This window comes from Poecilia reticulata, chromosome 9 (genome assembly GCF_904066995.2).
Source record: "Poecilia reticulata chromosome 9, P_reticulata-male-v2, whole genome shotgun sequence".
NCBI lineage: Eukaryota > Metazoa > Chordata > Actinopteri > Cyprinodontiformes > Poeciliidae > Poecilia > Poecilia reticulata.
In genome coordinates this window covers 35344606-35357105 of record NC_088838.1, presented here as the reverse complement: position 1 = coordinate 35357105, position 12500 = coordinate 35344606, and the positions used below count along the sequence as shown (strand labels likewise).

General features: G+C 46.5%; 2 protein-coding genes across 8 annotated transcripts in view; both read left to right on the top strand.

The window, feature by feature from the left end:
- Positions 1 to 8863, top strand: part of grin1b (glutamate receptor, ionotropic, N-methyl D-aspartate 1b) — a 58052-nt gene extending 49189 nt beyond the window's left edge. For 4 of the 6 annotated variants that reach the window (XM_008402785.3, XM_017303398.2, XM_008402784.3 and 1 more), the window contains 2 exons: positions 930 to 1031; positions 3549 to 8863. In XM_008402785.3, the coding sequence (XP_008401007.1) occupies positions 930 to 1031; positions 3549 to 3614 (168 nt within the window). In that variant the 3' untranslated portion in view covers positions 3615 to 8863. The remainder of the gene's footprint in view (positions 1 to 929; positions 1032 to 3548) is intronic. The other 2 variants (XM_008402787.3, XM_008402786.3) reach the window with 1 other exon arrangement.
- A 1473-nt stretch (positions 8864 to 10336) lies between these two features.
- The window catches only part of LOC103460559 (kazal-type serine protease inhibitor domain-containing protein 1), a 4087-nt gene continuing 1923 nt past the window's right edge, over positions 10337 to 12500 (top strand). The window contains exon 1 of one of the 2 annotated variants that reach the window (XM_008402788.3): positions 10337 to 11750. In XM_008402788.3, coding sequence (XP_008401010.1) covers positions 11261 to 11750 — 490 coding nt within the window. In that variant the 5' untranslated portion in view covers positions 10337 to 11260. The remainder of the gene's footprint in view (positions 11751 to 12500) is intronic. The other variant, XM_008402790.3, reaches the window with a different exon arrangement.

Below are 12500 nucleotides of genomic sequence, written 5' to 3'. Positions count from 1 at the left end.
TCATTATTGTATCGTAGCTAAATTAGCGGAATAAATCCAGCGGGCCACCCTGTTCTCCCTGACCTGCTGGATGAAGCTTCCTGTCAGGACGGAGCGCGCTCAGTAGGACCTGCAGGACGGAGCGCGCTCAGTAGGACCAGTAGGACGGAGCGCGCTCAGTAAGACCTGCAGGACGGAGCGCGCTCAGTAGGACCTGCAGGACGGAGCGCGCTCAGTAGGACCAGTAGGACCTGCTGAGGTTCATTGACTCTTTATGTGACAGTGAATTGACAGGAAACCGGGTAATGAGAGAAGGGAAGACATGTGGCAAAGGTCACCTGGCCGGGAATCAAACCTGCGCCACCACACCACCCCCCAGTGAAAGAGTCCTGATGCAGCAGCAGAACCGGGTCAGTCCGTGGTTCCACTGTGAATCCAGGGCGAGGTTCTGATGACAGAACCGGAATCAGTCAGCCGATGTTGGAGGTTTTCCCTGAGGAGACTCTGCCGTTCATCCAGCAGCCAGAAGAACCGCTCTCTCTCCACTCCCACGTCAAGCGGCCGCCATCTTGTGAGTGGCGTTGGCCCCTTTCAGCTCCTCTGGGATGTGAGGTCAAAGTTCAGGTGTTTGAGCTTATGAGATGCTGATCAGCTGCTCCCTGTTTAGGAACAATACTCCGTTGCCATGGCTACGCATCACACCTGCTGTTTGACAGTAAAACAGAAGGAGCAAAGGGAACCAGGAAATGCTGAAGTCAGAAAAACCAGCGTAGCAGAGCTGCTGCCCCTCCCAACATGGCGGCCGTTTGGTTGCTCCTCTCTGGTTCCTTCACTCTGTGTCCTCGGTGTTCTGCCCATCACCCTGTCGCCCCCTGCTGGCCTGCGTGTTAGCTGCAGTGTCTCTGCCGCCTGTTAATGTGTGTGTGCGCCTATCGTATGATCTATTGTAGGATAGGAAAAGTGGTAGAGCAGAGCCAGAGTCCCAAACCTCTTTTAGGTCCATCACTTCGACCTCCGACCTCAAACGCCGTTTGGGCCCCGGGGACGCCACGGTAAGGACACGAAGACCACCTGTCCTCCTGTCTTCCATCGCTTCCTGTCCGTCCCCTCCTCTTCCTCACTCCTTTATTTCCCTCCTTTTTTGTCCCTCCCATCGGCTCGGTCCTCTCCTGTCCTCTCTGTCCCCATCACATCTGTCCCTCCGCTTCCCACCGTGAGACAGAGAGACAGGCGGCGTGTTGGACGCCTGCAGGCAGTCAGGTCCAGCTGTAGTCCCACACTGATCGTGTCGTCTTCTTGCAAAGGAGAAGGGAAGAGGGTCAGCCTGTGTGGTGTCCCGTGTCTGTCTCGTCTGTCTCTTCCTGTCCTGTCCCTCTCTGTTTCCTCCACTAACGTCCAGCCTCTCGTCCTCAGGTCGCCCGGTGGAGACATGTCTCTGTCCTCTAACCCGTCTCTGTTTCAGACTCCGGCACCAGCTCTCCTCTGTCCTTTCTGGTGTCCTCCTGTCCTCAGTTGCATGTGAAGACAGAGACAGCTGTCCTCTCAGGGACGGATGCGGCTGCTGGACCGACTCATTTCTCTTTACCTCCTATATGAGTGTTTTTCTCTCAGTGGGTTTAAATGGTGTCCAGACTGCAAACACACACTCTGCCTCTGTCCTCCTCTGCAAGCACGACCGACTGTAGCCTCACACACACACACACACACACACACACACCACACACACACACACACACACACACACACACACACACACACACACACACACACACACACACACACACACACACACACACACTTCCTGTTTGAGCAGACAGACTCCAGGTTAGAGCGAATGGCTTCATCAGCGGTGGTGGAGAAACCTGCTCTGCTGTCAAGTCTCACATTTTCCGGGAAACTTCAGCCTCCCTTCTGAAGCTGCTGCCCCCCCGACCCGACGATGGATGGATGGATGGATGGATGGATGGATGGATGGATGGATGGATGGATGGATGGATGGATGGATGGATGATGGATGGATGGATGGATGGATGGATGGGTGGGTGGGTGGGTGGATGGGTGGATGGATGGATGGATGGATGGATGGATGGATGGATGGATGGATGGATGGATGGATGGATGGGTGGGTGGATGGATGGATGGATGGGTGGATGGATGGGTGGGTGGGTGGGTGGATGGGTGGGTGGGTGGATGGATGGATGGATGGATGGATGGGTGGGTGGGTGGATGGATGGATGGATGGATGGATGGATGGGTGGGTGGATGGATGGATGGATGGATGGATGGATGGATGGATGGGTGGATGGATGGATGGATGATGGATGGATGGATGGGTGGGTGGGTGGATGGATGGATGGATGGATGGATGATTGGGTGGGTGGATGGATGGATGGATGGATGGATGGATGGATGGATGGATGGTGGATGGGTGGATGGATGGATGGATGGATGGATGGAGGATGAGATGGATGGATGGATGGGTGGATGGATGGATGATGGATGGATGGATGGATGGATGGATGGGTGGATGGATGGATGGGTGGATGGATGGATGGATGGATGGATGGTGGATGGATGGATGGATGGATGGATGGATGGAGGATGAAATGGATGGATGGGTGGATGGATGGATGGATGATGGATGGATGGATGATGGATGGATGGATGGATGGATGGATGGATGGATGGGTGGATGGATGGATGGATGGATGGATGGATGGATGGATGGAGGATGAAATGGATGGATGGGTGGATGGATGGATGGATGATGGATGGATGGATGATGGATGGATGGATGGATGGATGATGGGTGGATGGATGGATGGATGGATGGATGGATGGATGGGTGGTAAGCTAATAGCCTCTGTTACCCGCCAACCTCCCGCTCTGACAGTCCCACCAGACAGCAACATGTTCTCGAGTCCAGAACTCGCCAGGTTGGCCGCCATGGCAGAATATTTAATCTCTTGTACGCTTCCGATCTGTGTGAGTGTGAATGGGTGAATGTGACTGTGTGTAAAGCGCTTTGAGTGGTCGAAATGATTGGAAAAGCACTATATAAGTTCAGTCCATTTACTTTTATCGTAAAACTTTTCTGTGAGGACAAAGTTGCAGCTACCGCTAACTAGTTGCTAAAATAGCCTTGCTAGCTAGCTAGCTTTTTTTGTGTCCATCATGTAAGTGCAAGTTGACCAGCAGTTGGCTGGAAGATCTTCTGCGCTATGAACAAACCGTCCATCTCAGCAGCAACAACAGATTTTCCCTTTGAGGTCACACTGCCCCCTACAGCCCTGCGCTGGTACTGCAGGTCACAGAACGTTAGCTGCTTTATGGAGGCGAGACGTCCAACAAGTTGGATCTGAGGGAACCTGAACATGAGGGGGATGGACATCAGTGAAGCTGCTGCAGGATGTCTGGCTTCTTCCACCACTGCTGATAGCCGTTCAGTAGAGAAGCTCCGGATCAGAACCGACCCAGAAAGAGTGAGCTCAGGCAGAACCTGCGGCTGGGTCAACGTCCATTTCACGTCTGTTTTTCTGTCTCTCCCTGTTTTTGTCCCTCCACTGTAGCCGTACCCGACGGACATCACCGGCCAGCTCAACCTATCGGATCCCTCCGTCAGCACGGTGGTCTGAGAGAGAGAGGCGCAGAGGGCGAGCAAGCTGCACTGCTGCTGCTGAGCCACACACACACACACACACACTCCTTACGTCTTTCTACCTTCACGAGGACTTTGCATTGACTTCCATTAATTTCTCCTGCATTTCTGTAGCCTGACCCAAACCTTAAGACAGCACTGCTCCTCATGGGGCCCTGGGCTTTGGGCCCCATGAGGAGCAGTGGGTCCTCACAATGTAGGGGAAATGGTCCTTACAAGGTGAGAAATCCTGTAACACACACACACATACGCTCACACATGTTGGTGTGGGGACATTTTGAGAAATGTCCCCACACCAACATGTGTCCCCATAAGGACAGGTTACCCTACGGTCCTCAGAATCATAGCAATGCACACACACACACACACACACACACACGCATTGCTCCACTTGTAGCCACTAATCTTTTATTTTGAAAGAAGTTGTATAGTTCTGTTTCCTGTTTCCTCTCACACACATATCAATCGTCCTGACCAGTTCCAGAAGCAGCTTAAATTGGTTTTAATGGTTGTAGCTCATAAATCCATCAATGCTGTTTCCTTTAAATATCAACAAACACTTCCCTGCTGTGACCAATCAAATCCCTGGGCTTTGCTAAGTGGGTGGAGCCTCTGAAGAAGGAAGGAAGCAGCCGTTTCCTCTCCAGTCAGTCTGCAGCACCACCTACTGGTCTGGGAGCGCATTGCTCAGCATTCAGGAATAATTCATCGTCCGTCTGCATCGTTAACTGGGATAAAAATAACATTTATCCCTCAAACTTTAGCGTCTGGCAGTCGGTTAAATTCAGGTCACCGATGTTTCCAGTCCAGAGGTGAGCTGGAGGAAATCACACAAAATTACATTTCTGCTTCTTTAATGTTGAAAATTCCCAGATTTTTCACGATGCAGCAGCTTCATGATGTTGGAAGCTGTGGCAGTGGATCCAGTGGATCCAGAGGAAGTTTCTGGATCAGAACTCCAAGTGGAACCAATAAAAGGGAGAATTGATTTGAAAAGTTGTTGGCTAAATTGAAAACGAAGCCAGTGATCGACTGAATTGTTAGTTACTAATGTTAAACTTTAATCAAAAGTAAAACTCATGCGGTTCTGACCCACAAGTTCAACATAAAGTTCCTTAAAATCAAATTAAGAAAAATAACATTGATTTACATGAATGATGGAAGTAATTCATCTTTAGATGAAGCTTTAATAACCAGACAGAAAAATTATTTCCTGTATCGCGACTAGAAAGTTTCACTTGTAGGTTTTGCCTCCAGTTGTTTCCTCATTTTGTTTTCAAATAATTTTTCAGCATCTTATTTTATTTGAGATAATTAATTTTATCATTATATAAATATTGAAGTTTTTATCCAGAGTCTTTAGCTCACAGTTTTATTTCTAGGCAATGTTATTGACTTAAATCCCCAATTAGTCATTCTGAATTCCCCTGTAGCAGCAGCGCCCTCTGCTGGCTGGCGTCCGAACAGACGCCTGAAGATAAACGGCAGAGCTGCAGGAGTTTATTCACTTAAACTCTGTTCAGGTTATTATTTTAGATAACTATTAACAGTTTCATGATTAAATCAGACAAGTATTAACTTTAGAAAATAATTTAATAAATTTGTGTATTTAACATCTCGTTTCTAAGGACTAAATTCCCAGAAAGTCAGGATAACTTTGTGTTTTTCAGTTTTTTAACTCCTAATAATGGAATTTAAACAGAGGTGCTGATTTATTGCCATCTTGCGGTTCTGATCTTTATTAAATCCAAACAAATTCAAAGAGAAAAGATCGTTTTGCTGCTTTTGACCTGAAATCATGAGGATCTCTGGAGTCCTCCCTGAATGGAAACTTCCAACCCAACATGGCCGCCTGCTTTCTTTCTCCTTTCTGTCTCGTTAAATCCGCCCCACATACCACCTGAGAATTCGATCAGAACCGAGCCCAGCAGAACCGGGTCGGGTTGGACCCAATGCCAATGCAGATCCCATTCAATTTAAAATGAAGGCTTTAGCCTGAAACAAGCTAACCTTCCAGCCACCCCGAGGCTCCGCCCACTTCCGGCCGCCGTGGCTCTGCTGAAGCCAGGGACGGTCCGCCTCCTGCTGGAAGTTCACTGGTTTCCAGTCTGGAGGTTGCCTGGTTCGGCGCTTCTGGGATCAGGTTCCTGGAGGTTTGAATCAGCCTGCAGATGCATCGGACTGTGATTGGACTGGGCCACTATCCGTTACGGTTATTAATAAGTTTGTTAAAGCTACATTTTTCCAACTGGAACCGTTTTAACCTGCGATCACCAACATTTGACTTTTCTGACGAAGAAAAGAAGTCTTGTTTTGAAGGGTTTGTTGTTAGTCACTGTTAATTGACAGACGATATATCGGCCAAGTAAGCAACATTTTAAATTCTAAACCCATTTTTTGCTACACGTTTAGCATTGAGATGCAACTTTAGGCTAGCATAGCGTTAGCCTGACAGGCTAACTCCTGTTAGAACAACTTGAACACAATCAGATCACGGCTTCCTGCTGCTGTTAGCGGATGTAGCTGTGCGTCAGATTTCTCAGTGTACCAGAAACACAATTCAAAGGTTCTGGCCAGAACTTTGGTATGGAATTAATTGAATTACACTTTTTAACTCTTTAAAAGCTGTAATTGATTAAGTCCTGGCCATATAAAAATATTCACAGTGAAAATCTACAGTGTTAATGTTACAATCCCTGCAGGTGTGTGGCGCTGACGTCACTACCGCTGGTAAATGAAGAAATACGATGGACTCTTTGCACGTCAACTTCCACATTCGGGGAAAAGCGGTTTGGTCGTTTCCGGTCTCTTGAAAATGTAATTTTACGCTCGGTGCTGCAGGGCTTGGCCAAGGTAACAGTTAATGATGAACATCGATCCGAAGCCCCAACAAGTCAGCAGGAGGAAGGTTTTAAGATGTAGCCTCGTTATACATTCACTGACACGAAGGTGAGTTTTACTTAAACTTTGTGGCTAACATTAGCTTTAGCTTATGCTAGCAGGGAATATTCTCAGACATTGTTCTTGTAAAATTTGATATTTAAGTACCTAAACATTTTAGTCCATTCTAACAGACAATGTTTCTACCTTATTGCCGTTAGTATCAAACAGAGACCCAATAACGGGGAGGTTCCGGTTCCGGTTCCGGTTCGGGCTTTTAGCTCCGCAGCCTGACGGAGCTAAAAGCCTCTTAGCTCAACAGCAGCAGCTCTGGAGTCAGAGATCTGGTTCAGCTGTTCAGGTTCAGAGCTGCTGCTTTTAGAAAAACATGGCCGTGTTTCTTAATGTTATCTAGTTTTATGACCTTTGTTTCCTGTTCAGAGCTCAGACAGTTCGGTGTTTACAGCAGGATGTTCAGGCGGATCAGTGGCTCGGCTCTCTGGTTCCCATAAACTGTTTCAGGCTGAATACAGAAGCGACTCCATGGAAATAACTCAGGATCCTTTATTCACCATCCGGTAGTTTTAGGCTGAAGAAGCTGATCGGACTGAAGCGAAGGCTGCAAACTTTGCTGTGCAGCTTTAGCTTCAACTGGTAGCGACGGATATTTACAAGCCGCCATCTTAATTCAGGATTGTTTGGAAATTAATGAAAACTTAAAAGCATTAAGAAGACAACAATGTTCTTATTATTGGGTCTGAAATATGACTTAGTCTTTTCTAGTTGTCATGGTAACTCAAAGAGGAAACAAAAATGCCGCATTATGCGGATGTGACGTCAGCGCCGTAAGTGCAAAGAGCCCATTTGTTGCTGTGTTTCCGCCGTTCATCTCGTCCTTTACTTTACACAGAGAAAACGAGTTTTTAACCAGATGATCCAAACGATCCCTGGGATCTGATCCTTTCTTCCTGAAGGGGATCCGGTCCGGAGTTAAGGAGGGCTTTTTAAAACTGACTGTAACGATTTTTATTAAACCAGAACCGTCTTCTTTCATTCTGAGGCGGAACGTGAAGATCTGCCAACTGACGATTCGGTTCTTAAGGTTAAAAACTGACCAAACATCTGAAATCTGGATCGTTTCCGCCCGGAAGCGGAAGCTCCGCCCGCGGCACCGCGTGGTGCAGCAAAACCTCCAGAGTCTCCATCCGGACCGAACCGAACCGTCTGCAGGCTCATTCAGCCAGTCGGATGTGAGTCCCTGCCGGCCCGGAGCGCTCGGAACCGGGTCGGTTCCGGTGCTGCACCGATCCGAAACAGAACCAAAATATATTCTGAATAATTAATTAAACTACAACTTGAGTTATTAGATATGATCACGACATGGGAAGTAAAACTATTGGTTCCGTTTAATTGTTGCACTTTCTAAATGTATCTTATGATTCATATTTGATTTGACATTTTTTGTATTTTTTTATTTTTGTCTGATGAAATTTTTCCGAATTTCACTTGAATAGATTTTTTTAATATAATGCACTAAAAATCCAGCCAATATATTTACGTTGTTTGTTTTGTAAACTTTATAAAATGTTTGTTTAAATTTTCGTACCAGGATTATAAAACTAATTCACCTTAAATGTAATTATTAAAGTGATTGCAGTATTAATGTTTAGCAGACATTTTATGACAGCAATTTTTAATTCTCCTTGATTAAAATTATTTAATTTTCTAATGTAAATTATATAATGTGCTATGTATTCCTATAGATATACTGATTGTATATTTATTTTCATTCAAATTATCATTTGATTTCCATAGTTTAAATTTGACAGTTTAATTTAAAACTTGAACAAACTGTAAGCATCTAAAATGTTGAAAGTTAAGAAATGATTTATTTCTTCTTGGATTCTGTGTTTGAAGTTATAAAAACAGTTTAACTGTTTAATGGGTTTTTAAATTGGACCCTAAAATCTGAGTCTGAACGTCGAATTACTGAAGAATCTGATCGATTTTCTGCTGTTTCAGTTGCACTGAAGTAAATACAGGAGCTGAGAAGCAGCTCGTTCCGATGGATATATTCTGATGTCACTGTGATGTCACTCTGTGACGTCACTCTGTGATGTCACGTGTTTTTGTAACCAGTCTAGAATCAGTTGATCTGAGGTCAGTTTGACTGTAGAAGTTATTTCCTGTCTGTAGTTTTCCGTCACGCCGCTCTGTGATTGGCTGGTTGTGTGGTCACGTGACCCGCTGTGGTCACAGGAACCTCATTAATGGCACGTCAGTGTTTGTTGTTCCTGATCCTGTGCATAAAGAGTTTACAGTAATAAATATTTATTTCAGTTTAAACGGCTCAGCTTCCTTTTTGTGTGGATAAAAACAGGAAATGTTTCATTTTATTCTTTATGAAATTCTGTCAAATACAAATTTCTCATGTTTATTTTTTCAGAAATATATTCTGTTAACGTTTTCCCATTTCATTCATCTTCACATCTTTACACATTTAGGTGTTTAAACGATCAATCAGATGAATTGATTATTGAAATATTTGTTTAACTGGATCAAAAGGCTGAGAGCAGAAATGAAACCAAATCTACAAAATATAGAAACGTTTTCCAGTTCCGGGAAAAAGTTCCACCTTCTGTAAAAACCTGCTAAACATCTTTTATGTCCAGTTATTAATCAGTTATTAATCAGTTATTAACCCTCTGATCAGAAGTCCTGAGATCTTAGAAGGATTTTAGCTGCAGATTCATAATTTGCTACAAACGTTCACAGGAATGCTGCTGTTTTAGCCAATAAGATCCTCTGGTTGTCCTGGACGACGGACCAAGTAGGAATGAAGTCAATCCTTGGTTAAAATAGAAAGTACACCCCGTCCTTCAGACGGGTCGTACCACCAAGGTGATATAATATATGCCAGATTAAAATCATTTTAGGATGTTATGCTGAATCTTAATCTGACCTGATGTCGTCGTCTACAGGCCGACCTCTGACCTCTGACCTCCCATTCATCAGCAAAGTTATTGAAAAAGCTTCAACAGTTAAAAAACTTCCCAACGATAACCAGCCGCTTTGACTCCTTCCAGTCTGGTTTCCATGGTTACCACAGCACGGAGACTGGCCTAGTCAAAGTGTTCAATGTGTTTCATGTCTTTTCATCCTTAATTGTTTCTTAGATGAAAGGTGGATTTATTTCGTTTTTTCTTTATTTAGCCTTTTCATGTTTATATTGTTGAAATGCAAAAGTTTCTTTTATGATTCTTTTGGGGACTTTTATATATATATATATATATATATATATATATATATATATACGAAAACATAGATGGGCGCCGTTTTGGCGCCCCCTCTGGTGCTGCACCCCGATGCGCTGCATACCCTGCATACCGACCCGCTGGACCCAGGAAGAACTTCTGTCTTGTTTCATTTCGTTATCAAATCCTCTGTTCTGGAGGAGAATGTCAGGAACCTGGAGAACCTGGAACCTCCTGGAGAACCTGGAACCTCCTGGAGAACCTAGAGAGCCTGGAATCTCCTGGAACCTCCTGGAGAGCCTGGAATCTCCTGGAACCTCCTGGAGAGTCTAGAGAGCCTGGAATCTCCTGGAACCTCCTGGAGAGCCTGGAATCTCCTGGAACCTCCTGGAGAGTCTAGAGAACCTGGAACCTCCTGGAGAGCCTGGAATCTCCTGGAACCTCCTGGAGAGCCTGTAATCTCCTGGAGAACCTTGGGAACCTGGAACCTCCTGGAGAGCATAGGGAGCCTGGAATCTCCTGGAACTTCCTGGAGAGTCTAGAGAGCCGAACCTCCTGGAGAGCCTGGAATCTCCTGGAACCTCCTGGAGAGCCTGTAATCTCCTGGAGAACCTTGGGAACCTGGAACCTCCTGGAGAGCATAGGGAGCCTGGAATCTCCTGGAACTTCCTGGAGAGTCTAGAGAGCCTGGAACCTCCTGGAGAGCCTGGAATCTCCTGGAACCTCCTGGAGAACCTTGGGAACCTGCGGAAGCCGCTGATGGGTTCAGCAGCTGCTCCGCTCGGACCATCCAGCTGCTGAGAATCAGACCGGAAACACGGACAGAACTCCTTCAAAGTAAAAGCTGCTGGCTGTTTGCTGGCCTTCCATCCAGGAACTGGGTGAGGGTGTGTTTCATTTCTTCACCTGTGTGTCTGACTGGAGCAGAACGGGACAGCGGGGTTCTGCCGGGAGGAGCTGAGAAGGTTCTGGACCGGAACCAGAAGAACATGAAATAACTTTTTAAAACATTTTAATATTAATTAAAATGGTTAAAGTGTTAATATAATTAAATTATTATTTTTAAATGGTTAAATTATTATTCAAGTTGGTTAAATTATTAAAAATGATTTTTTTTTCTGGTCGGGATGAAAACCTCCAGGAATCCGCGCAGCTCAGTTTTATTTTGAAGGGTCAGACCGGAAACAGCGAGTTGCATTCTGTCAGACCTGACCTGTGTCCGCTGCGGTCCGGCTGATTAGAACCGGTCCCGGACTGTTTGGATCAGCAGGTTTCTTGGGTTTGGACCCATTTTATCTTCTGGTTCTGTTGGTTCTGTTTCCGAACTTTTTCCGAACTTTTGTTGTGTTTACTGAAAGTTCTGGTCAATTTTTCCAGAGATTTCCCAGTTCGGTTCGGTATTTCCTACTGGACCTGACTGGAATGTGATTGCGAGTTCTGAAGAGAAGAACCTCAGTCAGAACCGGTACCAGCTCTGAGCGGACCTGAAATGCTGGTTCTGCTGGTCCTGGTTCTGGTTCCGGAGCCGCTCTTCTGCCGGGGCGCTCCTCCGGTCCGGTTCTCCATCCCTGACCCGGTTCTGAACTTGGACCTGCTGGAGGAGCCAGGAGGCGGCAACGGAACCGGGTTCGGGCGCTGCGGACCGTGCGACCCGGAGCTGTGCCCGGAGCCCCGCGGCTGCCGGGCCGGACTGGTTCCGGACCGCTGCGGCTGCTGCGCGGAGTGCGGGAACCTGGAGGGCCAGGCCTGCGACCCGGGGGCCCGGGCCCGGTTCTACGGGCTGTGCGGAACCGGGCTACGGTGCCAGGCGGACCGAGCCGCGGGAGGAGAACAGGAGGAGGAGGAGGTGTGTGTGTGCGAGCAGCAGGGGGCGCTGTGCGGCAGCGATGGAACCACATACCTGAACCTGTGTCGGTTCCGAGAGGCCGCCTTCTCCGACCCGGAGCTCCGAACCGCGGGGATGGGTCCCTGCAGGACAGGTAGGCCCGCCCGGCGGAGGGATACCAGAAAAAATAGTTCAGAAACTTTAGACCGAACCTTGGAAAAAATCCTGGAAAATTCAGAATTATTGACAAACTGAGATTATTTATGAAACATTGTGAGATTAACCAACCAGGAGATTTAAACTACAACCTGGCTAATTACCAGCTAACTACCTGACTAACTACCAGCTAACTACCTGACCAACTACCAAATAATTACCAGCTAACTACCTGACCAACTACCAGCTAACTACCTGACCAACTACCAGCTAACTACCTGACCAACTACCAGCTAATTACCAGCTAACTACCTGACCAACTACCATCTAATTACCAGCTAACTACTTGACTAACTACCAGCTAACAACATAACCAACTACCAGCTAATTACCAGCCAGCTGCTTGACTAATTACCAGCTAACTACCTGACTAACTACCAGCTCACTACCTGACTAACTACCAGCTAACTGCCAGGTAACAACCTAACCAACTACCAGCTAACTACCTGACTACCAGCTAACTACCTGACTAACTGCCAGCTAACAACCTAACCAACTACCAGCTAATTACCAGCTAACTACCTGACTAACTACCAGCTCACTACCTGACTAACTACCAGATCACTACCTGACCAACTACCAGCTAATTACCAGCTAACTACCTGACTAACTACCAGCTAACAACCTAACCAACTACCAGCTAATTACCAGCTAACTACCTGACTAACTACCAGCTAACTACCAGTTA